Source organism: Schistocerca serialis, chromosome 11, assembly GCF_023864345.2.
Source record: "Schistocerca serialis cubense isolate TAMUIC-IGC-003099 chromosome 11, iqSchSeri2.2, whole genome shotgun sequence".
NCBI classification, from domain to species: Eukaryota; Metazoa; Arthropoda; class Insecta; order Orthoptera; family Acrididae; genus Schistocerca; species Schistocerca serialis.
In genome coordinates, this window is record NC_064648.1 from 113,631,261 (window position 1) to 113,657,828 (window position 26,568).

The window sequence follows — 26,568 nt, forward strand, 5'->3', positions numbered from 1 at the left end:
AAGTGTCGGGTTTTGTTTAATTGTGTGCTATAAACTGTAAAAACTGAGTTTGATTGTGATTTAGATTTAGTGTATTTTCTACAAGCCCATGAACTTATGTCATGAACTAACCTTAGCAAACTCTGATGGCATAGAAATAGTTCTAAAATTAGCTACATTAAGCTGCCTCTCTGCCAGTCTAGTAACGTGTGTGTGTCTTGTGTGTCCACACGGCGCTCTTGGAACAATGCACACCAACTGCAGACATTGCTACGGTCCATGCCGTCGTCCCATACATGCCACGCATCTCGCTAGCAATGTCACTCAGTTTACGCACTATCGCCTTCAACAGTAATACGCGCGATGTTTGTTTCGTAGTTCCGGCTTGTCTCGCTAGAGCGGCACATCAAAACAAAGTACTCTTTGTTGCGCAAACTTCCAACAAAACACAGCAAAAAAAGTTTTACATCACCCCGGTTCCCAGAACTCCTGAAGATAGACGTTCACTACGGATTTTGTATCACAGCCACAATCCCTTTGACTGTTGAGAGGTGTCACTAAACTCGCCCAAAGATATAATCTACCATGCATGAGCAGCGCCTATTAGACGGAGGGGGTCCGACAGCCGATCAGTTCCAGTCATTCCACCAGGAAAGACATACACGGCTCGTGTTGTCTGTGATTCAACCATGCCTAGACGGTCAATACCGCGGTTCGATCGCGTCCGCATTGTTACTTTGTGCCAGGAAAGGCTCTCAAAAGGAGAAGTTTCCAGGCGTCTCGGAGTGAACCAAACCGATGTTGTTCGGAAATAGAGATGGAGAGACACAGGAACTGTGGTTCACTCGGCTCGCGCAGGCCGTCCAAGGGCTACTACTGCAGTGGATGACCGCTGGCTACGGATTACGGCTCGGAGGAAACGTGACAGCAATTCCACCATGTTCAATAATGCTTTTCGTGCAGCCCACAGGACGTCGTGTGCATGGGGCCTTAATTAATAAAATATTTGAAAATGATTTTTAATTTTTTTGGTAGCTGTATGTCCGATTACGCTGTGTCTCGTAAACGGTTGGCCCTGACTCGTTTCAGTACGCAATCTGGCTGCATAGAACAACAATAAAGACTGAAAGAAAATTTCCGTTAACACAATTAATTAATTAAGTCCCCAGCAACTATAAAACCTACGAAACCAAAACACAAGTGTAATTGTTCTGTGTGTGGGAGTGTGACTCAACGTACACATCTGGCACGGTTCTTCTTCAATAAGACAAGAAATTTTAAATATCATTTATACTGAAGTAATTAAAGAAAATAGAAATCCTGTAATCACGCAAGAAAACCAAAATTACACTCTAATACAAGAACACAAGCCAGATGCTTTGTTGACTGAACCTGTAATGTCGCATTATTTAGGACACTGAAATAATGAGAGAGAAAAGAAAATTTTTTTTACCTTCATTTATATTGATGAAAAGCACTCTAGACATTACAATCTCTCCACACCGACTCGCTACTACCACATCTCAACCAGAACTCTTCAATATCACATCTCAGCAAGCACTGCCTACTAGCACATCTCAACAAACACTCTCTGCTACGAGTTCTTAACAAGCACTGACTACTACGAGTCCTCGACAGGCACTGACAGTGGAGGCGGCTGAATAATACTCTTTGGCGCAATCTCTGGCGCTGTGGCTCAGTGTAGCCACCTTTCACGTGTTACGATTCAAACTGTGCACAATAGGCTGTATGATGCGCAACTTCACTCCCGACGTCCATGGCGAGATCCATCTTTGCAACCACGACACCACACAGTGCAGTACAGATGGGCCCAACAACACGCCGAATGGACTACTCAGGATTGGCATCACGTTATCTTCACCGATGAGTCTCGCATCTGCCTTCAACCAGACAATCGTCGGAGACGTGTTTGGAGGCAGCCCGCTCAAGCTGAACGCCTTAACACACTGTCCAGCGAGTGCAGCAAGGTGGAAGTTCCCTGCTGTTTTGAGGTGGCATTATGTGGGGCCGACGTACGCCGCTGGTGGTCACGGAATGCGCCGTAACGGCTGTACGATACGTGAATGCCATCATCCGGCCGAGAGTGCAACCGTATTGGCAGCATACTGGCGAGGCATTCGTCTTCATGGACGACATGCGCATCTTGTGACTGACTTCCTTCAGGATAACGACATCGCTCCACTAGAGTGGCCAGCATGTTCTCCAGACGTGAACCCTATCAAACATGCCTGGAATGCATTGAATAGGGCTGTTTATAGACGACGTGACCCACCAACCCGTCTGAGGGATCTACGCCGAATCGCCATTCAGGAGTGGGACAATCTGGACCGACAGTGCCTTGATGAAGTTGTGAATAGTATGCCACGACGAATACAGGCATGCATCAGTGCAAGAGGACGTGCTACTGCGTATTAGAGGTACCGGTGTGTACAGCGATCTGGGCCACACCTCTGAAGGTCTCGCTGTATGGTGGAACAATATGCAGTGTGTGGTTTTCGTGAACAGTAAAAAGCGCGGAAATGATGTTTATGTTGCTCTCTGTTCCAATTTTCTGTACAGGTTCCGGAACTCTCGGAAGAGAGGTGATGCAAAACTTATTTTGATGTGTGTATATAATGTCGTGAAACTTCACAATTTCGGCTACAATACTGGGGGAGAAAAAAAAATTGTGCTTTAGTTTCCAATCCTCCTTCCTCTATCGAGCGATCTGAGCTGTTTTTACTTGCACGCGCCGTTATTTCTTTGCAAGACATTCTTGCTTCCGTGAGGCGGTCGAACGCACGGGGACGTTCTGTGGCGACATGGAAGATCACCAGGATCGCCTTCGGTTGCACTTATCTCTCTCTACTCGCGGCCTACATTTGGCGAGATGGAACTGGCGAATAAATCAGCTCAGCGACGCCTTCTTGGGCAGTGTCACTCGGCGGAGTATTAAGCGTGCGTTGATTCGTGCGGCGGGTTTACGGGCGCGGGAAGTGCCCCTAAACACTGGGCGACCACAAAGCAAACGCTTCCCTCAGGGTGGCCGTTAAACTGGCGCGCCGGCAGTTAAGATGTGGCGCGATACGATAGGACACGCCACGGGCACAAGATCCACTTCCCCGCGTCGAAGCCGCCCGCTTCCGGGTCAAGAGTCGATTCCCAGACAGTCAGTTAAACACGGCGATTGCGTGGTACTGGGGCCGTGCGGTTAACCCTTTGTTTTGCACACACACAACATTGTGAAGAAAAAATATTAAGTCACTTAAATTAGATGTAAACTACTGGCCATTAAAATTGCTACACCACGAAGATGACGTGCTGCAGACGCGAAATTTAACCGACAGCGAGAAGATGCTGTGATATGCAAATGATTATCTTTTCAGAGTATTCACACAAGGTTGGCGACGGTGGCGACACCTACAACGTGCTGACATGAGGAAAGTTTCCAACCGATTCCTTATACACAAACAGCAGTTGACCGGCGTTGTCTGGTGAAACGTTGTTGTAATACCTCGTGTACGGAGAGAAATGCGTACCATCACGTTTCCGACTTTGATAAAGGTCGGATTGTAGCCTATCGCGATTGCGGCTTATCGTATCGTGACATTGCTGCTCGCGTTAATCGAGATCCAATGACTGTTAGCAGACTATGGAATCGGTGGGTTCAGGAGGGTAATACGGAACGCCGTGTTGGATCCCAACGGCCTCGTATCACTAGCAGTCGAGATGACACGAATCTTATCCGCATGGCTGTAACGGATCGTGCAGCCACGTCTCGATCCCTGAGTCAACAGATGGGGACGTTTGCAAGACAACAACCATCTGCACGAACAGTTCGACGACGTTTGCAGCAGCACGGACTATCAGCTCGGAGACCGTGGCTGCGGTTACCCTTGACGCTGCATCAGAGACAGGAGCGCCTGCGACGATGTACTCGACGACAGACCAGGTTGCACGAATAGCAAAACGTCATTTTTTCGGATGAATGCCGGTTCTGTTTACAGCATCACGATGGTCGCATCCGTGCTTGGCGACATCGCAGCGAACGCACATTGGAGCGCGTGTACTCGTCATCGCCACACTGGCGTATCACCTGGCGTGATGGTATGGGGTGCCATTGGTTACACGTCTCGGTCACCTCTTGTTCGCATTGACGACACTTTGAACAGTGGACGTTACATTTCAGATGTGTTACGACCCGTGGCTCTACCCTTCATTCCATCCCAACGAAACCCTACATTTCGGCAGAATAATGCAGGACCGCATGTTGCAGGTCGTGTACGGGCCTTTCTGGATACAGAAAATGTTCGACTGCTGCCCTGGCCAGCACATTCTCCAGATCTCTCACCAACTGAAAACGTCTGGTCAATGGTGGCCGAACAACTGGCTCGTCACAATACGCCACTCAATACTCTCGATGAACTGTGGTATCGTGTTGAAGCTGCACGGGCAGCTGTACCTGTACACGACATCCAAGCTCTGTTTGACTCAATGCCCAGGCGTATCAAGGCCGTTATTACTGCTAGAGGTGGTTGTTCTGGGTACTGATTTCTCAGGATCTATGCACCCAAATTGCGTGAAAATGTAATCACATGCCAGTTCTAGTACAATGTATTTGTCCAATGAGTACTCGTTTATCATCTGCATTTCTTCTTGGTGCAGCAATTGTAATGGCCAGTAGTGTATATACCCATTTGAGCACTTTTTCTTTTTTTTTCAAAATACTGTTTGTTGCGTATAAGTATCGTCGCTCTCAAAAGGTAGATGGGTGCTGCAATGTAATTACTGCAACTGCTATCGCCTGCGTTCCATCTTTCATAAGTTCAGTCACTGTACCAGAACTGTGATAAAAATTGTCATTCATCTTAAACTCATACGCTGCACATAAAACTACACACATCAAAAGAAGTTTTGCATCACCTCGGTTCAGAGAATTCCGAAACATGTACAGAAAATTGGAATACAGATCAAGATAAACATCATTTTCGCCTTTTTTTTTTGCTGATGAAAACCACACATTACATGTTGTACCACCATACAGCGAGACCTTCAGAGCCGGTCTAGATTGCTGCACACACCGGTACCTCTAATACCCAGTAGAACGTCCTGTTCCATTGATGCATTCCACTATCCACAAGTTCATCAAGGCACTGTTGGTCCAGATTGTCCCACTCCACAACGGCGATTCGGCGTAGACACCTCACAGTGGTTCGTGGGTCATGTCGTCCATAAACAGCCGGGTCATGTCGTCTATAAACAGCCCTATTCAATACATTCCAGCCATGTTCGATAGGGTTCATGTCTGGAGAACATGCTGGCCACACTAGTCGAGCGATGTCGTTATCCTGAAGCAAGTCATTCACAAGGTGTGCACGATGGGGGCGCGAATTGTCGTCCATGAAGACGAATGCCTCGCCAATATGCTGCCGATATGGTTGCACTATCGGTCGGAGGATGGTATTCACGTATCATACAGCCGTTGCGGCGCATTCCGTGACCACCAGCGGCGTACGTCGGCCCCACATAATGCCACCCCAAAACAGCAGGGAACCTCCACCTTGCTGCACTCGCTGGACAGTGTGTCTAACGTTCAGCTTGAGCGGGTTGCCTCCAAACACGTCTCCGACGATTGTCTGGTTGAAGACATATGCGACACTCATCGGCGAAGAGAACGTGATGCCAATCCTGAGCAGTTCATTTGGTATGTTGTTGGGCCCCATCTGTACTGCGCTGCACGGTGTCAAAAATGGTTCAAATGGCTTTAAGCACTATGGGACTCAACATCTGAAGTCATCAGTCCCCTACACTTACAACTACTTAAACCTAACTAAGGAGATCACACACATCCATGCCCGACGCAGGATTCGAACCTGCGACAGTAGCAGCAGCGCGGTTCCGGACTGAAGCTCGTAGAACCGCTCGGGCACAGCGGCCGGCTTGCACGGTGTCATGGTTGCAAAGATGGACCTCGCCATGGACGTCGGGAGTGAAGTTGCGCATCGTGCAGCCTATTGTGCTCAGTTAGAGTCGTAATATTACGTCCTGTGGCTGCCCAAAAAGCATTACTCAACATGGTGATGTTGCTGTCAGGGTTCCTCCGAGCCATAATCCGTAGGTAGCGGTCATCCACTGCAATAGTAGCCCTTGGGCGGCCTGAGCGAGGCATGTCATCGACAGTTCCTGTCTCTCTGTATCTCTTCCATGTTCGAACAACATCACTTTGGTTCACTCCGAGACGCCTGGAGACTTCCCTTGTTGAGAGCCCTTCCTGGCACAAAGTACCTATGCGGACGCGATGGAGCCGCAGTATTGACCGTCTAGGTATGGCTGAACTACAGACAACACGAGCCGTGTACCTCCTTCCTAGCCGAATGACAGGAACTTATCGGCTGTCGGACCCCCTCCGTCTAGTAGGCGCTGCCCATGCAAGGTTGTTTACGTTTTTGGGTGGGTTTAGTGACGTCTCTGAACAGTCGAAAGGACTGTGTCTGTGATGACTCATTTTTGTTCATTTTGCCCTAAGAATTAAATTGTTATGTTTTCTTAATTTAGGCAACCTTTATTAACAATCTGTCATGTAATATCGATACTAAGAATTTATATTTGAAATGAAAACAGCAATTTCGCGCGTGCAATATGTAACTAGAAACAAGAAGAAATGCATTATTTATAAATAAATAATGATGAATTTTGCAATAAAATGACATCAGCACCACCCTCCCCGTGCCTGCCCTGTTGCGTACCCGCCTAGCAGACATGGTTTCAAACAGCTGCAGCATGAAACGGTTCGTTTCCGGACATGGGTTCCTGTTCAAAATATGATGTACTCAATCCACTCCACAAGCCCTAGAGATTTGTAGCGGGAATTTCCGAATACCCTGTATTGCCATTCGTAAATTCACATATCTATAAAATACCTGTATACTTAACATTTAACATCTTCAACTTTCGTAGTCCTGTCTTCCTCAGTTGCGTGTAATATTCCGGTATATTGATAATTTTTACTTATGGACCGTCTGACAGCAACTGAATAAAACACAATTTTAGTGCTATACGCGTTCCGCCTTTATTTTCTGCAAGGCATCATCAGTGGCCTGGAATATGTACATATGTTAGCTATTTAATTTACATTTTTGTCACTGTACCTATAGGTTATAAACAGTCCTGTTGGTTGGTATTTCCTATTACGTAGTAATATTTTGAACTGTACTTACAGGTTGTGTGGACAATTTCTTACATATTATGCTCCTATTGCATTTGTGGTGTTGTTCCTCTTCTTATGAACGCCAATTCGCGATTTTATTCCCACATTCCACAGCACTATGAACTGAACGCTTGTTTCAATGCAATGTTTTGATTTCTGTTGCCGTCTGTCAAATGTTTTTGCCAAAGATCGAATGTTATTGCCAAACTTTCGAGTGTAGTTATTGAAGTATCTGTGATCTGCTCGTGCATGCATTTGTGTGTGTGTGTGTGTGTGTGTGTGTGTGTGTTTCGGTGTGATATAATTTTTTTGTGCTGTGTGTGTGTGTTTTGGTGTGGTATATATATATATATATATATATATATATATATATATATATATATATATATATATATATATATAATTGTTTTGTGGGCTCTGCTTATGTGTGTGTGTGTGTGTGTGTGTGTGTGTGTGTGTCTGTGTCTGTGTGTGTTTTGGTGTGATACAGTTTTTTTGTGGTGTGTATGTGTGTGTGAGTGTGTGTGTGTCCAGAAGGTGAAGGGGTAAGAGTTTTTGTTGTTGTTTTGTTTTATTTGTCGCCAGCCGGCGTGGCCGAGCGGTTCTAGGCGCTACAGTCTGGAACCACGCGACCGCTACGGTCGCAGGTTCGGATCCTGCCTCGGGCATGGATGTGTGTGATGTCCTTAGGTTAGGTAGGTTTAAGTAGTTCTAAGTTCTAGGGGACTGATGACCTTAGAAGTTAAGTCCCATTGTGCTCAGAGCCATTTGAACCATTTTTTATCTTATCATTTCCTTTATTATGTGTTAGGGAGCCTGTGCTGATATGTGTTTGTTTATTTATCACTTGTTCGTTTTCTGCTATGGCTTTCTGGATGTGGAAGTTTTCTTGTGTTTCTATAAGATGTTTGTCATGGTTGCTTATTCTCATTATTTTCATTTCTTGTTCCATGTTTGTAGGATGATGGTTATGATGTTTTAAATGTTCTGCAAATGTGGAATGGTATGTTTCGTACTTCCAACATCTGATAAGTTCTTTGTATCATGTTTCAAAATTCCTGCATGTCATGCCTATGTATACTGCATCACAACTTTGACATTCAAGTTTATATATTCCTGATTGTTGGAATTTGTCCCTCTTTGTTGCTGGCTGGCTTAGGTGTGATTGGAGGGTTTGCCCAGGTTTATATACTATTTTCAAGCCCTGTCTCTTTAGGATATTTGCAACTCTGTGTGTTAGTTTGTGTGTGTAGGTCATGGTGTACCGTGGTGTTAATAGGAAATACCAACCACCACAACTGTTTATAACCTGTAGGTACAGTGACAAAAATGAAAATTAAACAGCAAACATATGTACATATTCCAGGCCACTGATGATGCCTTGCAGAAAATGGCACTAAAATTGTGTTTTATTGAGTTGCTGTCTGACGGTTACGAGAATGAAGGTGACGCATGTCTCCATTCAATTGTGACAGGAGACGAAACGTGGGTACACCATTACGACCTGGACACGAAACGTCAGTCTATGGAATATCGACAGAAAGACTCGCCCCAGAAAAGGATACAAGACGCAGCGAAACAAGTGGTCCAACTAAAACATTCATATTTCTTGACGTACTACACGAATATGTAATAAAAAATGGGGGTTCCTTTTTGAAAAAAAAAAGTTGATATCCGTTTGACCTATGGCAGCGCCATCTAGCGGGCCAACCGTAGCGCCATCTGGTTTCCCCCTTCAAGGTAGACAAGTTTCGTTCTTTTTGTAGTGTTTGCGTTTGACGCTTATTTCGTGAGATATTTGGCCCGGTCACGATCAATGGACCACCACACACACATAAATTCTCATATATATATATATATATATATATATATATATATATATATATATATATATATATATATACTCCTGGAAATTGAAATAAGAACACCGTGAATTCATTGTCCCAGGAAGGGGAAACTTTATTGACACATTCCTGGGGTCAGATACATCACATGATCACACTGACAGAACCACAGGCACATAGACACAGGCAACAGAGCATGCACAATGTCGGCACTAGTACAGTGTATATCCACCTTTCGCAGCAATGCAGGCTGCTATTCTCCCATGGAGACGATCGTAGAGATGCTGGATGTAGTCCTGTGGAACGGCTTGCCATGCCATTTCCACCTGGCGCCTCAGTTGGACCAGCGTTCGTGCTGGACGTGCAGACCGCGTGAGGCGACGCTTCATCCAGTCCCAAACATGCTCAATGGGGGACAGATCCGGAGATCTTGCTGGCCAGGGTAGTTGACTTACACCTTCTAGAGCACGTTGGGTGGCACGGGATACATGCGGACGTGCATTGTCCTGTTGGAACAGCAAGTTCCCTTGCCGGTCTAGGAATGGTAGAACGATGGGTTCGATGACGGTTTGGATGTACCGTGCACTATTCAGTGTCCCCTCGACGATCACCAGTGGTGTACGGCCAGTGTAGGAGATCGCTCCCCACACCATGATGCCGGGTGTTGGCCCTGTGTGCCTCGGTCGTATGCAGTCCTGATTGTGGCGCTCACCTGCACGGCGCCAAACACGCATACGACCATCATTGGCACCAAGGAAGAAGCGACTCTCATCGCTGAAGACGACACGTCTCCATTCGTCCCTCCATTCACGCCTGTCGCGACACCACTGGAGGCGGGCTGCACGATGTTGGGGCGTGAGCGGAAGACGGCCTAACGGTGTGCGGGACCGTAGCCCAGCTTCATGGAGACGGTTGCGAATGGTCCTCGCCGATACCCCAGGAGCAACAGTGCCCCTAATTTGCTGGGAAGTGGCGGTGCGGTCCCCTACGGCACTGCGTAGGATCCTACGGTCTTGGCGTGCATCCGTGCGTCGCTGCGGTCCGGTCCCAGGTCGACGGGCACGTGCACCTTCCGGCGACCACTGGCGACAACATCGATGTACTGTGGAGACCTCACGCCCCACGTGTTGAGCAATTCGGCGGTACGTCCACCCGGCCTCCCGCATGCCCACTATACGCCCTCGCTCAAAGTCCGTCAACTGCACATACGGTTCACGTCCACGCTGTCGCGGCATGCTACCAGTGTTAAAGACTGCGATGGAGCTCCGTATGCCACGGCAAACTGGCTGACACTGACGGCGGCGGTGCACAAATGCTGCGCAGCTAGCGCCATTCGACGGCCAACACCGCGGTTCCTGGTGTGTCCGCTGTGCGGTGCGTGTGATCATTGCTTGTACAGCCCTCTCGCAGTGTCCGGAGCAAGTATGGTGGGTCTGACACACCGGTGTCAATGTGTTCTTTTTTCCATTTCCAGGAGTGTATATATGAGAATGTGTGTGTGTGTGTGTGTGTGTGTGTGTGTGTGTGTGTGTGTGTGTGTGTGTGGGCGCGCGTGTCTATGAGTAGTAAAATATAGTGTCGAAGAAAGATTGAAATATATTTATTTTTTTATAAAGAAAACATTTTTGTTATACTCACTTTGCTGTCACAGCTAGATGAAAACTCAAAAACGAGGGGTTAATGTTAACAAGAACGCAATGGGATTTTTGATATCAATATCTGTATTAAAACTAGTTATTTTTAGCCCACATCGCTATCTACAGTTGGTCTACTACTGCATTTTTTTTTCAAATAAAAGATAAAGTTGAAAAGACTCGTTGACGTAGATAGTTTCTCCGAAAGTGAAGTTTCTCAATGAATAGTAGTCCACCAACGTAACCACGTAGACCGAGCAAAGTGCTGTAGCCGCTAACGCCCTCATCTCGCGTTTGAGACACCCGGGTTCAGTTCTCGAGTCGACCATGCACATAACAGTTTTCTCAGTCATCCTAAGTCATTCCATGCAAATGCCAGCGTGGCTGTTTAACAGCGCCACAGTGGCTTCATTCCCCTCGAGTACTAAGAAATACGAGCAAAGCTGCATCTCCCATGATTTTAGCTGTGGACAGGACGTAAAACAACAATCTTTCTTCTATGTTTCTTGTAATGACTGGATACGAATTGAGCAAATTCAAGCTAGTCGCTCTTATGAACACTTGTGTCCGAGAAATTGTAGCTCGACAAATAGCGGTCAGACTGTGACACGTTATGTGTTTATTATTATTTTTTTTGAAGCCATTTTGACTATTTTTCGACCGTGACTGCTTAAAGAAATATGTTAAGTTTTTTTTTTTAAATTACCGCTACCTGTCACAAACTTTGTCAACTGTTGTATTACTTATTTATTTAGCGACATGTTTCGAGGGTTATACCTCATCTTCAGGCTAAATGACATTACAAAAACAACTTTACAATAAGGTCATACATTGTTGTAATGCCATTTCGCCTGAAGATGAGGTATAACCCTCGAAACATGTAGCTAGATAAATGAGTAATACAATAGTTGACAAAGAAAGAAATTTTCACTCTGCAGCGGAATGTGCGCTGATATGAAACTTCCTGGCAGATTAAAACTGTGTGCCTGACCGAGACTCGAACTCGGGGCCTTTGCCTTTCGCGGGCAAGTGCTCTACCAACTGAGCTACCGATGCACGACTCACGCCTCGTCCTCACAGCTTTACTTCTGCCAGTACCTCGTCTCCTACCTTCCAAACTTTACAGAAGCTCTCCTGCGAACCTTGCAGAACTAGAACTCCTGAAAAAAAGGATACTGCGGAGACATGGCCTAGTCACAGCCTGGGGGATGTTTCCAGAATGAGATTTTCACTGCAGCGGAGTGTGCGCTGATATGAAACTTCCTGGCAGATTAAAACTGTGTGCCGGACTGAGACTCGAACTCGGGACCTTTTCCTTTCGCGGGCAAGTGGATAAGTTTGTGCTAAAAAACACATATGCTTTCGTTTTAGAATGTTTCCAAATATGTACATTCATGGGCCCCAGCCCTACATTGATACCGGTGAAAATCGTTTTCCAATAGCTGTTATTGTTCCACAGATATTTTGGGTGGACAAGATAGCTGGGACACCCTGTATATATATTCTGTCTGAACAGGTCATGAAGGCCCAATGTATGCGACCGACCGCCGTGTCATCCTCAGTCCTCAGGCGTCGCCGGCTGCGGATACGGAGGGTACGTCGTGGGGAGCGGATCGAACCGTCCTGCTTCGCCTATATCGGTCGATCGTCCGCTCAAAGCTGGATTATGGTAGCTTTGTATACTCCTCTGCACGGCCGTCCATCTTGCGCCGCCTCGAGCGTTCTATACTAGTCCCGTCGAGAGTCTTCATGCTGAAGCCGGTGAACTGCCACTAACCTACCGGCGCGATATACTGCTTTGTCGGTATGCCTGTCGGCTATTTTCAATGCCCGACCACCCGTCTTATCGTTCCTTTTTTTACGACTGTCTCGACCGTCACTACGGGTTGTATGTCTCTGCCCTGCTACCCCCTGGAGTTCGCTTTCGTCGCCCCCTTCAGCACCTTGATTTTTCACTCCCTGCAACCTTTCGAGTGGGCGAGAGCCAAACGCCACCTTGGCTCCAGGCTCAGGTTCGCGTTCACCTTGACCTCAGCTCGCTCCCAAAGGAGGTTACCCCAGCTTCGGTATACCGCTCCCGGTTTGTCGAACTTCGTTCGAAGTTCATTAACGATCTTCATTTATACAGCTGGCTGTAAGACCAATGACGGTGTCGGGTGTTCTTTCATTGTCGGGGCACACAGTTTGAAATACTGGCTCCGTGGCCATTGTTCGGTCTTCACAGCTGAGCTCTTTGCCCTGTACCAGGCTGTCCCTTACATCCGCCGCCACCGACATTCTGCTTATGTCATCTGCTCCGATTCCCTGAGCGCCATCCAGAGCCTCAGTGCTCCGTATCCTCACCCTTTCGCGCGCCGGATCCGACGCTCTCTTCAGCAGCTGGTGGACGACGGTTCTCCAGTTGCCTTTATCTGGGTTCGTCGCCGTGTCGGTATCCCTGGAAACGAAACTGCAGATGCCGCGGCCAAGGCTGCGGTCCTCCAGCCTCGGACAGCTTCTTGTTGTGTGCCTTCATCTGATTTTAGTAGGGTCATTTGTCAGCGCATTTTACCGCTGTGGCATGCCGATTGGGCTACACTTTCTGAACAAAAGCTTCGGGCCTCGAAACCTCTCCCCACGGCTCGAACGACCTCTTCACGCCCTTCTCGGCGGGAGGAGGTCATTTTGGCCCGGTTACGGATTGGACTCAATCTGACTACTGAGCAAGCAGTAAAGGAAACAAAAGAAAAATTCGGATGAGGTATTAAAGTCCATGGAGAAGAAATAAACACTTTGAAGTTCGCCGGTGACATTGTAATTATGTCAGAGACAGCAAAGGACTTGGAAGAGCAGTTGAACGGAATGGACAGTGTCTTGAAAGGAGGATATAAGATGAACATCAACAAAAGCAAAACGAGGATAATGGAATGTAGTCGAATTAAGTCGGGTGATGCTGAGGGAATTAGATGAAGAAATGAGACACTTAAAGTAGTAAAGGAGTTTTGCTATTTGGGGAGCAAAATAACTGATGATGGTCGAAGTAGAGAGGATATAAAATGTAGACTGGTAATGGCAAGGAAATCGTTTCTGAAGAAGAGAAATTTGTTAACATCGAGTATAGATTTAAGTGTCAGGAAGTCGTTTCTGAAAGTATTTGTATGGACTGTAGCCATGTATGGAAGTGAAACGTGGACGATAAATAGTTTAGACAAGAAGAGAATAGAAGCATTCGAAATGTGGTGCTACAGAAGAATGCTGAAGATTAGATGGCTAGATCACATAACTAATGAGGAGGTATTGAATAGAATTGGGGAAAAGAGGAGTTTCTGGCACAACTTGACAAGAAGAAGGGATCGGTTGGTAGGGCATGTTCTGAGGCATCAAGGCATCACAAATTTAGCATTGGAGGGCAGCGTGGAGGGTAAAAATCGTAGAGGGTGACCAAGAGATGAATACACCAAGCATATTCAGAAGGATGTAGGTTGCAGTAGGTACTGGGAGATGATGAAGCTTGCACAGGATAGAGTAGCATGGAGAGCTGCATCAAACCAGTCTCAGGACTGAAGACAACAACAACAACAACAACACCAATTGGAGACTGCCGGTTCAGCCACAGCCATCTGCTGCGCCGGCGCCGTTCTGCCCGTGTAGGCAATTGCTGACGGTGCGCCACATTTTAACGTCCTGTCCGAATTTTAATACACTGCGCGCTGAGCTTGGCCTGCCGTGTACTTTGGATGCCATTTTAGCGGATGACCAGGAGCAGCTGCTCGCGTTCTTCGTTTTATCCACTTGACAAACCTGTCTAAGGACATTTGATTATGCTATTTTCTTTTAATCCCTTGCCTGTCAATGTGCTTTCTGTAGTGTTGTCCCTTTTAGTTGCTGTTTTAACCTTATACCTCGCAGTGCATTCATAACTTAGTCTGAGCGCTAATGACCACCGTAGTTGTGCGCCCTAAAACCAGAAAAAAAAAAAAAAAACGGAGGGGCATGTGGTGAGCGCAGCATTCTCCCAGCCGTTGTCAGTTTTGGTGACCGGTGTCGCTACTTTTCAGTCAAGTAGCTCCTCAGTTGGTCTTAAGAGGTCTCATTTCGCTCATCTTGCCAACAGCGGTCACCCATCCAGGAGCTAGCCGAGCCCGACAGGGCTTAAGTCAGGTGATCTGAAGAAAACCGGTGTTGCCGCTGATGCGAGGCCGTTGGCAAATATATACAGGGTGAGTCACCTAACATTACCGCTGGATATATTTCGTAAAACCACATCAAATACTGACGAATCGATTCCACAGACCGAACGTGAGGAGAGGGGCTAGTGTAATTGGTTAATACAAACCATAAAAAAATGCACGGAAGTGTGTTTTTTAACACAAATCTACGTTTTTTTAAATGGAACCCCGTTAGTTTTGTTAGCACATCTGAACATATAAACAAATACGTAATCAGTGCCGTTTGTTGCATTGTAAAATGTTAATTACATCCGGAGATATTGTAACCTAAAGTTGACGCTTGAGTACCACTCCTCCGCTGTTCGATCGTGTGTATCAGAGAGCACCGAATTACGTAGGGATCCAAAGGGAACGGTGATGGACCTTAGGTACAGAAGAGACTGGAACAGCACATTACGTCCACATGCTAACACCTTTTTATTGGTCTTTTTCACTGACGCACATGTACATTACCATGAGGGGCGAGGTACACGTACACACGTGGTTTCCGTTTTCAATTACGAAGTGGAATAGAGTGTGTCCCACTGGAAACACGTCGACGTATGTTGTATCAGCATGATGGTGCACCTACACATTCCGCAATTAACACTAGGCTGACCCTCGACAGGATGTTCGACGGGCGTTTCATAGGACGTGGAGGACGCATAAAGATGTGCATAAAGATGTGCTAACAAAACTAACGGGGTTCCATTTAAAAAAAACGTAGGTTTGTGTTAAAAAACATACTTCCGTGCATTTTTGTATGGTTTGTATTAACCAATTACACTAGCCCCTCTCCTCACGTTCGGTCTGTGGAATCGGTTCGTCAGTATTTGATGTGATTTACGAAATATATCCAGCGGTAACGTTAGGTGACTCACCCTGTATATGCTTAGAGGCCAGAAAATTTCGCGAAATTGGCGGTCTTTGCGAAATAACGCAAAACCGGCGATTTTTACGGAATAGCCTGAAATTTGTCAGTTTCTCGAATAACAAATGTTGTACAGGGTGGCGCAGGGGAACGGGAAATTTTGAACGTTACAGTTGGCAGCACTGTAGCGCCGGCAGATGTTCGAAACTTTGCACAATTGTGTGAACGCATTGCCATTTAGTAATCGTGGAGAATTGGACTGGTGCGGGACGTGCAGTAGCTGTAAGAGCGTTTTACAAAAATGGTGATCAGAATGACAATAACAGAGACAAGAGCAAAACAAGCAGAACAAGTGAAGGCTTTGACTTTAATAAAGGTGTGAAGCAAGGGGATAGTCTCTCCACTGTCCTATTGAACATAGCCCTGAATAGTGCAGTAAATAAAATCCACAAAAGAGGCACCATCTTTATGAAAACTAGCCAGATATGTGCATACGCTGATGACATTGCTATAGTAGGAAGAAATACCAATACACTCGTAGAAACATACCGGGCAATGGAAACAGAAGCCTTAAAAATTGGCCTCGTAGTAAATGAAAACAAAACAAAATATATGGTAATGTCACAATCTGAGGCCAGAAGAACCCCTAAAAACCTAAACATCAATGGGAAATGCTTCAATGCAGTGTCCTCTTTTAACTACTTGGGTGCCCTAATAACAAATGATAACAGTATTGGAAAGGCTATAAGGGGAAGAATACAAGCAGGAAACAGGGCTTACTTTGCAAATATGCAGCTTTTCAAAAGTAGCCTTGTTACGAGAAAAACTAAATTGCTAATATATAATTCCCTAGTCCGCCCAGTTATACATAGGGCTCAGAGGTATGGACGTTGACAAAACACGATTAAAAATGCTCTAAGAAGCATTGAGCGGAAAATACTACGCAAAATCTATGGGCCAATAAGGGAGGAAGAAGGCTGGAAAATACGCTACAATGCCGAATTACAAGAGTTAATACAAGGCAGGGACATAGTAAAATTTGTGAAATCACAGCCAATACGATGGCTAGGACACGTGGAGAGAATGGAAGAGGATAGAATTCCAAAGAAAATGATGAAAGGTGTGATCCATTCAGTTAGGCGAAAAGGGAGACCTAGAAGAAGATGGATCGATGAGGTAATAATGGATATCAGCAATATGGGAGTCCGGGGGTGGAAAAGAGCAGCAAATAACCGAGAAGTGTGGAGGAAGATTGTTGAAGAAGCCAAGGCTCAACAAGGGCTGTAGGGCTACTGAAGAAGAGCTCCTCAGTTGGTCTCAAGAGGTCTCAGTTCGCTCATCTTGCCAACAGCGGTCACCCATCCAGGTGCTAGCCGAGCCCGACAGGGCTTAACTCAAGTGATCTGAAGAAAACCGGTGTTACCACTGCGGCGAGGCCGTTGGCAAATATTTATATGCTTAGAGACCAGAAAATTTCGCGAAATTGGCAGTTTTTGCGAAATAATGCGAAATCGGCGATTTTTACTGAATAGCCTGAAATTTGTCAGTTTCTCGAATAACAAATGTTGTACAGGATGGGGCAGGGGAACGGGATATTTTGAACGTTACAGTTGGCAGCACTGTAGCGCCGGCAGATGTTCGAAACTTTGCACAATTGTGTGAACGCATTGCCATTTAGTAATCGTGGAGAATTGGACTGGTGCGGAACGTGCAGTAGCTGTGACAGCGTTTTACAAAAATGGTGATATTGCGACTGCCGCACAGAGAACATTTCGACAGCATTACCAGCTTGGACGTCACTGACGTGTCCCATCTGCGCATGCGATTACGACGTGGGTGCGTAATTTTGAGGAAACAGGATCTGCCTTGAAAAAGAAACCTCCAGGTGGCATTCCAATGGTACGTACCCCAGAGAACATTGCAGCTGCTAGAGCTGCAATCGAGAGAAGTCCTCGCCACTCCGTTCGACAGCATGCATCTTCGCTAGGGATTAAGCGACGAAGCTTACAAGGAATACTGCACGAATTAGACTTCCGTCCCTGTAAGTTGCAGATTATGCAACACTTACACGAACGAGACCAAGCGTCGCGTATGGAGCTTAGTAGCCAGATATTGGCTAAAATCAACGAGGACGCGAATTTCCTTGGTAACTTATGGATATCAGACGAAGCCCATTTCCACCTGAACGGATTCGTGAACGAACAGAATTTTCGTTATTGGGCACAGGACAATCCTTGTGAGCTTCACCGGCGACCACTACATAGCGCCAAGGTCACAGTACGGTGTGCTGTATCGTGTCACGGAGTTATCGGCCCTTATTTTTTTGAACGTGAGGATGGTAGTGCAGTGACAGTAACATCCGCTCGATATGTTGGAATGCTTCAAACATTCTTTACACTGAGACTGTACGAGCTTAATCTTAACGTCGAAAACATGTGGTTTCAGCAGGACGGAGCCACGTCACACACTGCTCGACAATCGATGGCAGCAGTTCGTCTATTGTTTGGAAGACGCATAATTTCACGTAACGGTGACATTGCATGGCCTGCGAGATCCCCTGATCTTAATGTGTGCGACTTCTTCCTGTGGGGATATCTTAAAGGCAAGGTGTACCGTACACGTCCTGCAACAATCCACGAACTGAAGGAGAACATTGAAAACGAAATCACTGCCATTCCCCAAGATTTGCTACACCGCGCATTCCAGAGTTTTCATAACAGGCTGTTAGAGTGTGAACGCCGAATGGGGGCACATCTTTCCGATGTCATCTTTAAAAAGTAAAGAGACACTTTTGGACATTTCGATTGTAAAGACATACTAATGGCATACTGAAAAAATTCACTTTCGTTAATAAATTACTAATTTTATGAATTTATTCATGGAAATGACGTTATTTCGAAATTTCCCGTTTCCCTGCGCCACCATGTATATGTCTGAGGCCGACCGTTTACCGTTAGTCGTAACTGATAGTCATTGAATACTGAAATGGCATTTACCTCCTTTGAGGTTCGTGTGTAACCTGGAAATGACAGCTCATTTCTCGCGTAACGAACTACGATGTGGCATCAGAAATAGCACCGAAATTGGCAAACAGTAACTGCGACATTGTGTAAAATCTCATTCTGTGTGATGTGCGTTTACTGACGGGGATAGAAAAATTGTCGATTGCACAGTGAGAGAAAAATAATTTAATAATTTTGAAATTCAACTGTGGCCGCAATTTGAGGATCATTCTCCATGGAATCGTTAGTCGAAGCACACACAAGGGATTTACACTAGTGAGAGAGGTACGAACAGGTTATTTCTTGGTGCCATATTTCATGATTATCGTTAGTTTTACGATCTAGAAAAGAAAAAAAAAAATCTGCCTCGCTTTAGATCGATGTCCAGGGGGCAGAGGGCTTCTCTGATGACCTGATCTGGACAACGCTATTACTCCTTTTATGTTCTGGCCGTGAAATAGAAAAGTTAAAGACTGGCAAGCTCTTGAAAAGGATGAGAATTCCCTCTTAAATTTTACGTACGCGCAGGTGGCCACTTCCGACACGAGCCAGGAATTAATCCGTTTTCATTTATGCCTTCATCTTCTCTGCCATAAAAGATGCCACAGGACTATAACAATAATTATGCCCGCCGGTTTCTTCACTTGAATGCTTATTATTAAATAATGAACAGCCAAACTCCCATCTGCCCAAACTCTAATCAACGCTAAAAAAGTAAGAACAAGATCAATCTTAATACAACTACTGTTTTCGACAGAGATCATAAGATGCCATCCGGCACCGAAATTATTTATTGTAACGTTTCAGTTAGGGGGAAAAAAACCACCGAATTTGGCAAAAAATTTCTTCTAACTTGACAACACAGAACACTGAATCTTGAAAAAAAATAGCGCCGAATTTGCTAAAAAATGATACCGACTGTGCCAGAAAAGACACTAAACATGGTCAAAAATTGCATCTGATTCGGCAAAACAAAATAATGAATCTTACAAAAAAATTGTGTCGAATTTGTCAAAAAATGATACCTGCTTTAGCAAAAAATGTCACCGAATTTGGCAATAAATGACACCGAGTTTGGCACAAAATGACACTGAATGTGGCGTAAAATTACACCGAATTTGGCATAAAATTAGACCAAATCTTTGCAAAAGTAACACCGAAATTCGAAAAAACGCAGAAAAGGAAAAAACATGAAAACTGGCGAAACAGGAGGGTGCATACGCCCCGGGACTACCGCGAAATCCGGGAAAAACCTCGGAAATTTTTCATGCCAGAGATAACCGGGGAAAACGACTTTTTTAGATTTCAGAGAATTTTTCGTTGTTGGAGTTTTCGGGTAAATTTTTGTAATTTTGACTCCAGAATAATACTGCTGCAGTGAAACATAAACGAGAGAATAACACCAAAATAAAACTGAAGTTGCAAAGAAAATGCGCCATTTACAGCTAAACACAGTGCACACACAAGCGTTTGCCGACGGCGACCTGTGTCAAAGATTTTAGGCCAAAGACTATGTTGTGCTTTGAAACAATAAACTGCTTTCGATGAGCGTGATGTCACAACTGTTTACATTTCTAACAGATCGCGATTGGTCCTTTGAGAAGCTGTACTTTTAAACTGATTTTCCTTTTGGGCAAAATAAATTATGTTAAGTTTGAGAATGTGCGATGAATTTCTTGAATCACAGAGCGTTTGACTCTCATTCAGAATCACTTCGAGGACCAGCCGCTAAGAAAAATTTCGGTTCCAGAAAGCCAGCTGTTTATGTCAATATTTAAAATTTTAGTGGCTCGTTTGTGTTTCTACGCAAAAGAAGACCAATATTATATGAGAAAGCTTACCTTATCTTGTGTCTGTACTGTATGTATGTTAATTTAATTCATTAATTTTTCCTATTTGTGTGTTCGCGCTAGTTAACAGTGATGTTGTTATAAGCTAACTACAACACGTGTCCTATACTAGCTAACTACAACACGTGTCCTATACTAGCTAACTACAACACGTGTCGTATACTGGCTCTGAGCACTATGGGACTTAACATCCATGGTCATCAGTCCCCTAGAACTTAGAACTACTTAAACCTAACTAACCTAAGGACAGCACACAACATCCAGCCATCACGAGGCAGAGAAAATCCCTGACCCCGCCGGGAATCGAACCCGGGAACCCGGGCGTGGGAAGCGAGAACGCTACCGCACGACCACGAGATGCGGGCGTATACTCTGTCATTGTCTGGCGAGATGACGTGACGTGAGCTATGATTGGCTGGCGGAAGTGCATCGCAATGTGGATTTCTTTCGGAAATTTGGTAGAATTGGTATTTATAGTTTCGTAATCCGCAAATATGCACTCTACATTAGCCTCGCACGAAAAATCTTTCCAAAACGCGTTTTTTTTTTTTTTTCGTTTTGTAAAGTGTCGGAAGTTGTACGCCGATGTATAAAATCTCTGCCATTCTAAGGATTAATAAGTTTTACAGCTCCGAGGGAAAGTATACGTCACTTAACACGAAAAGGGTGCATTTTTATCTGATAAAGAGTGTTTATTTAACCGATAAAATCCGCGAAACATTCGGGAGTTTTTTTTTCTTGGAGGGTATACAGCACGAAAAGAGAAAATAGCGAAAAATGAACTAGGCAACAAAGTAGAACTAATTTGGCAAAAACAGCACCAAAATTGGCAAATGATGGGTTTGTTTATAAATAACTTTTCTGCTACTAGTCACGATTTTCTTTTCTTCATATTTTACACGACGCTTTTCGGAAAATGATTCCCTTTTTCAAGTGTGTTCCTCTTTGTACAATGCTATATTTACATATCGTTTTCGATGTTTGTGGTTGTGCTGTGTTGTGTTGACTTTATTTCGTTCATCATATTAGATGATGTGGGAAAGCCTGCAACTGTGTCATTCATGATCTAAATAATGAAAACTGCACCAGTTATTTATTTTTTGCTGCCTAGCACAACGCGTTTTCAGAATTTATTCTCATTTTCAGGTGCATTTGTTTACATAAATGTGTTTGGTGATGTTTGCATATGTGCTTTTCTGCCTCTCTCCCGCCTTTTCCAAGTTAGACTCCAATCGGAAAATCGGCTGAGATGAATTTTTTGAGGATTTTTTTAATGCTTATGTTAGAAATGGTATTTTTGTTTGGTTACGAACAGTTATTGTGCCTCCTCTGTTCTATAGAATATCACATACGCGTTGATTGAAAAACATGCTACAAAGATATTATGCCACTATGGATTAAATGTAAATGTCGTGTGGCTAGGGCCTCCCGTCGGGTAGACCGTTCGCCGGATGCAGGTCTTTCGATTTGACGCCACTTCGGCGACTTGCGTGTCGATGAGGATGAAATGATGATGATTAAGGGAACACAACACCCAGTCCCTGAGCGGAGAAGTTTCATTGTGAAGCTTCACGACGTTTCGTTCCTGAAATAATACACTTAGAGGTAGGAGTGTAAATGTGGAAACCCAGTTTGTTTTTGCTGTATAAAAGAAATGTTATATAAAATTTATTTTTTATTTTACCGCTATTGATTACTAAATTATCGATTACTTTTTCTTTCTAATGAGGAAATGTACATATTTATGAAAACTGTCACATGTGGGAGAAACATTTGAGAAATAACTGTCTAGCTTGTCATTGAACAATTTCTTTATTTTTTTTGAGAAACCAAGGAGAAAAAATTCTCAATGACAAGCTTGACAACGAGTCAGTTAACCTCTTCAAACGAGTCTCTTGCATTTCATGATAACTGTGACAATTTTCATAAATATGTACATTCCATCATTTGAAAAAATACTATATATATATGGCGTTACAGAATCAATAAGTGATTTTTATCTATGACAGACTATTATCGATAGTTACATTTTATCTTTGACTAGTTTTCTCTCTGCTACTATGTGCAAGCTAGACCACGCCCACTTTCCTCGGTATTTAGGCCGCTCTCCGACGCTCGACTCGTAAATCCCTCATTCTCCCTATCCTGCCTGGATCTCCGCTCCCTCTACCTTTTACAAATCCCTTCAGATCCTAGAACGCCATGCTCTCCGCCTCGGCTATCGCATCTGTCTCCCCTCCCCCACGCGGATCCTGTAGAACCTTATTCCGTTCCCGCACCTCCTCCTTTTCCTCAAAGGGATACGGATCCTCCACACCTCCTGTAAACTTGATCCCCCTCACCTGCTCGTCTCTCCCACCTTCTCCCGCCCTCGCCCGCTGCCGCGCCTGTATTCCCACGTCCCACCCGGTCTCCATCTCTCCTCCCTCCTTACCCTCTCCCAAAGTGGCTTTCGCCAGCTCCCCCTCCCTGATGATGATCTCCTCCCCTCCATGTACCCTTCCTACCAAGTTTGATCCTCCCTCCCTCTTCCTGTGTTTGTTCCTATGGGCACCCTCCCTCCCTTCTCTCTCCTTTCCCCCCATCCCCCCTTCCTCCACCCCCCTTCGCCCCGGGATTCCCCTCCCCCCTCCTCCCTTCCTTCCTTCCCCCTCTCCCCCCTGCCCTTGGCATCTGCTCTCCCCCTCCCCCTTCTTCCTCTCTTTGCAGGTCCCCGGACTTGCACACGCTACGTGGACATTCGCGCGCCGGAGATCATCGCCATCCGTTTTCTCGTGTGTGTGCCTCTGTGTTCGTGGTTAGTGTTCACCGTCACACTCCAACGTTCACCTCTGCCGTCGAATCGTCGGTGTTTGTGCGCCGTGCCAACGTGTTGCAGTCTGCAGTCTAATTTTCGTCGAGTGTGAACGGCTCCGTGTTTTGTATTTCTGTGTCTAATGTTTTTTTTGCCCGTCAATCTATCTATTATGTATCTTCTTCATGTTTTTTCTCATTGTCGACTCGAAGGCTGAAGAGCAGTGTAGGATGCTGCTGCCAGCCTACCTATGTACAGGTATAAAAATTACAATAAAGGAAAATGAAAGCTCGACTCGTCAGTTGGCAGGACTAAGCAGGACCAGCCATACCTCTGAGGACGTCCTTCGTAGTATTGGACGAAACGTTAGGAATAGAAGAATTCCACGGACCACGGCGATATAACCTGGAAGAATTATCAACAACAGTAGCACCCGGTCCTGAAAGCATTCATTGTGTGATTGAGAAGAATATTTATGTCAGAAGTCAGAAATCAGAAAATTAACAAAAAATAACATCGAATGGGCCAGACGTCGATCTGTTGTAGAATTTTAGAACATGTTTTTTGCTCGTGTATCACGTCGTTTTTAGAAACCGAGAATCTACTGTGTAGGAGTCATCACGGATTCCGGAAACAGAGATCGTGTGAGACCCAACTCGCTTTATTTGTTCACGAGACCCAGAAAATATTGGATACAGACTCCCAGGTAGATGCTATTTTGATTGACTTCCGCAAGGCGTTCGATACAGTTCCGCACTGTCGCCTGATAAACAAAGAGGCTACGGAACATCAGACCAGCTGTGTGGCTGGATTGAAGAGTTTTTAGCAAACGGAACACAGCATGTTGTTCTCAATAGAGAGACGTCTACAGACGTTAAAGTAACCTCTGGCGTGCCACAGGGGAGTATTATGGGACCATTGCTTTTCACAATATATATGAATGACCTAGTAGATAGTGTCGGAAGTTAGAGAGATTCGAGCGTGCACGGAGGCTTTCAGACAGTCGTTCTTCCCGTGAACCATACGCGACTGGACCAGGAAAGGTAGGTAACGACAGTGGCACGTAAAGTGCCCTCCGCCACACACCGTCGGGTGGCTTGCGGAGTGTAAACGTAGATGTTGATGTAGAAGTTGAAACTATTTTTTCTTGTACTTGTGTGTATGGTGAGTGTGTGGTGCGGTCCGCAGGTGCCGCTGGTGGTGCCGCGCAACGAGCCGCGCCGGCTGGTGCTGTGGAACTCGCTGGCGCAGCAGCGGCAGGAGGTGGTGGCGGTGCGCGTCACGACGGCCAGCGTGCGCGTGCTCGACCCGGACGGGCGCGCCATCCCGCACCAGCTGAACCCCGTCTGGAACCTCACCGACGCCGCCACCGCCGCCCCCAACCCGGCCGCCGGCGCCCAGGACCGCCAGGACGCCAGGTACTCGGTGAGTACCAGCCCAGCCGTCACCTCTCCGTCTGCCACACACACCACTGCCCATTAAAACTCCTACACCAAGAAGCGCAGATGATAAACGTGTATTCATTGGACAAATATATTATACTAGAACTGACATGTGATTACATTTTCACGCAATTTGGGTGCATAGATCCTGAGAAATCAGTACCCAGAACAACCACTTCTGGCTGTAATAACGGCCTTGATACGCCTGGGCATTGAGTCAAACAGAGCTCGGATGGCGTGCACAGCTTCAACACGATACCACAAGAGTAGTGACTGGCGTATTGTGACGAGCCAGATGCTTGGCCACCATTGACCAGACGTTTGCAATTGGTGAGAGATCTGGAGAGTGTGCTGGCGAGGGCAGCAGCCGAGCATTTTCTGTATCCAGAAAGGCCCGTACAGGACCTGCAACATGCGGTCGTGCATTATCCTGCTGAAATTTAGGGTTTCCCAGGGATCGAATGAAGGGTAGAGCCACGGGTCGTAACACATCTGAAATGTAACGTCCACTGTTCAAAGTGCCGTCAATGCGAACAAGAGGTGATCGAGAGGTGAAACCGAAAGCATCCCATACCATCACGCCGGGTCATACACCAGTATGGCGGTGACGAATACACGCTTCCAGTGTGCGTTCAGCGCGATGTCGGCAAACATGGATGTGACCATCGTGATGATGTCAACAGAAACTGGAATCATCCGAAAAAATGACGTTTTGCCATTCGTGCGTCGTGGTTCTTCGTCGAGTACACCATCGCAGGCGCTCCTGTCCGTGATGTAGCGTCAAGGGTAACCGCAGCCACGGTCTCCGAGCTGATAGTCCGTGCTGCTGCAAACGTCGTCGAAATGTTCGTGCAGATCGTTGTTGTCTTGCAAACGTCCCCATCTGTTGACTCAGGTATCGAGACGTGGCTGCACGATCCGTTACAGCAGTGCGGATAAGATGCCTATCTTCTCGACTGCTAGTGATACTAGGCCGTTGGGATCCAGCACGGCGTTCCGTATTACCCTCCTGAACCCATCGATTCCATATTCTGTTAACAGTCATCGGATCTTGACCAACGCGAGCAGCAATGTCACGATACGATAAACCACAATCGCGATAGGCTACAATCCGATCTTTATCAAAGTCGGAAACGTGATAGTACGCATTTCTCCTCCTTACACGAGGCATGACAACTATGTTTCAGCAGGCAACACCGGTCAACTGCTGTTTGTGTTTGAGAATTCGGATGGAAACTTTCCTCATGTCAGCACGTTGTAGGTGTCGCCACCGGCGCCAACCTTGTGTGAATGCTCTGAAGAGCTAATTATTTGCATACCTCAGCATCTTCTTCCTGTCGGTTAAATTTCGCGTCTGTACCGCGTCATCTTCGTGCTGTAGCAATTTTAATGGCCAGTAGTGTAGTTTCAAACTCACCACAGACTTCTGTGTTGTCGAGTCACATCTCGGCGTCTCTGTAGCCTCAGAGAGTCTACTCGCCAGTTTCCACAGCTAACCGTTTAATTTTCTTGTAAGAGAAAGAAAGAAAAAATGAGTCTGTTGCGTGAAAGTCGTGTACACTGATCAGCCAGAACATTATGGCCACGTACCTAACAGCCAGTATGTCCACCTTTAGCACGGATAACAGTGGCGACGCGTCTCAATATGGAAGCAGTGAGGCCCTGCTGCGTCGCTGGAGGGAGTTGGCACCACATCTGCCCACACAGTTCACTTAATTGCCGCCAGTTCAGGAGAGCAGTTAAGGAAACAAAAGGAAA

At 45.8% G+C, this 26,568-nt stretch overlaps 1 protein-coding gene across 1 annotated transcript in view; it reads left to right on the plus strand.

The window, feature by feature from the left end:
* LOC126426710 (alpha-mannosidase 2) overlaps positions 1-26,568 on the plus strand; it is an 813,563-nt gene that overhangs the window by 644,009 nt on the left and 142,986 nt on the right. Inside the window, exon 10 of the mRNA XM_050088631.1 lies at positions 24,557-24,793. Within this exon, the coding sequence (XP_049944588.1) occupies positions 24,557-24,793 (237 nt within the window). The remainder of the gene's footprint in view (positions 1-24,556; positions 24,794-26,568) is intronic.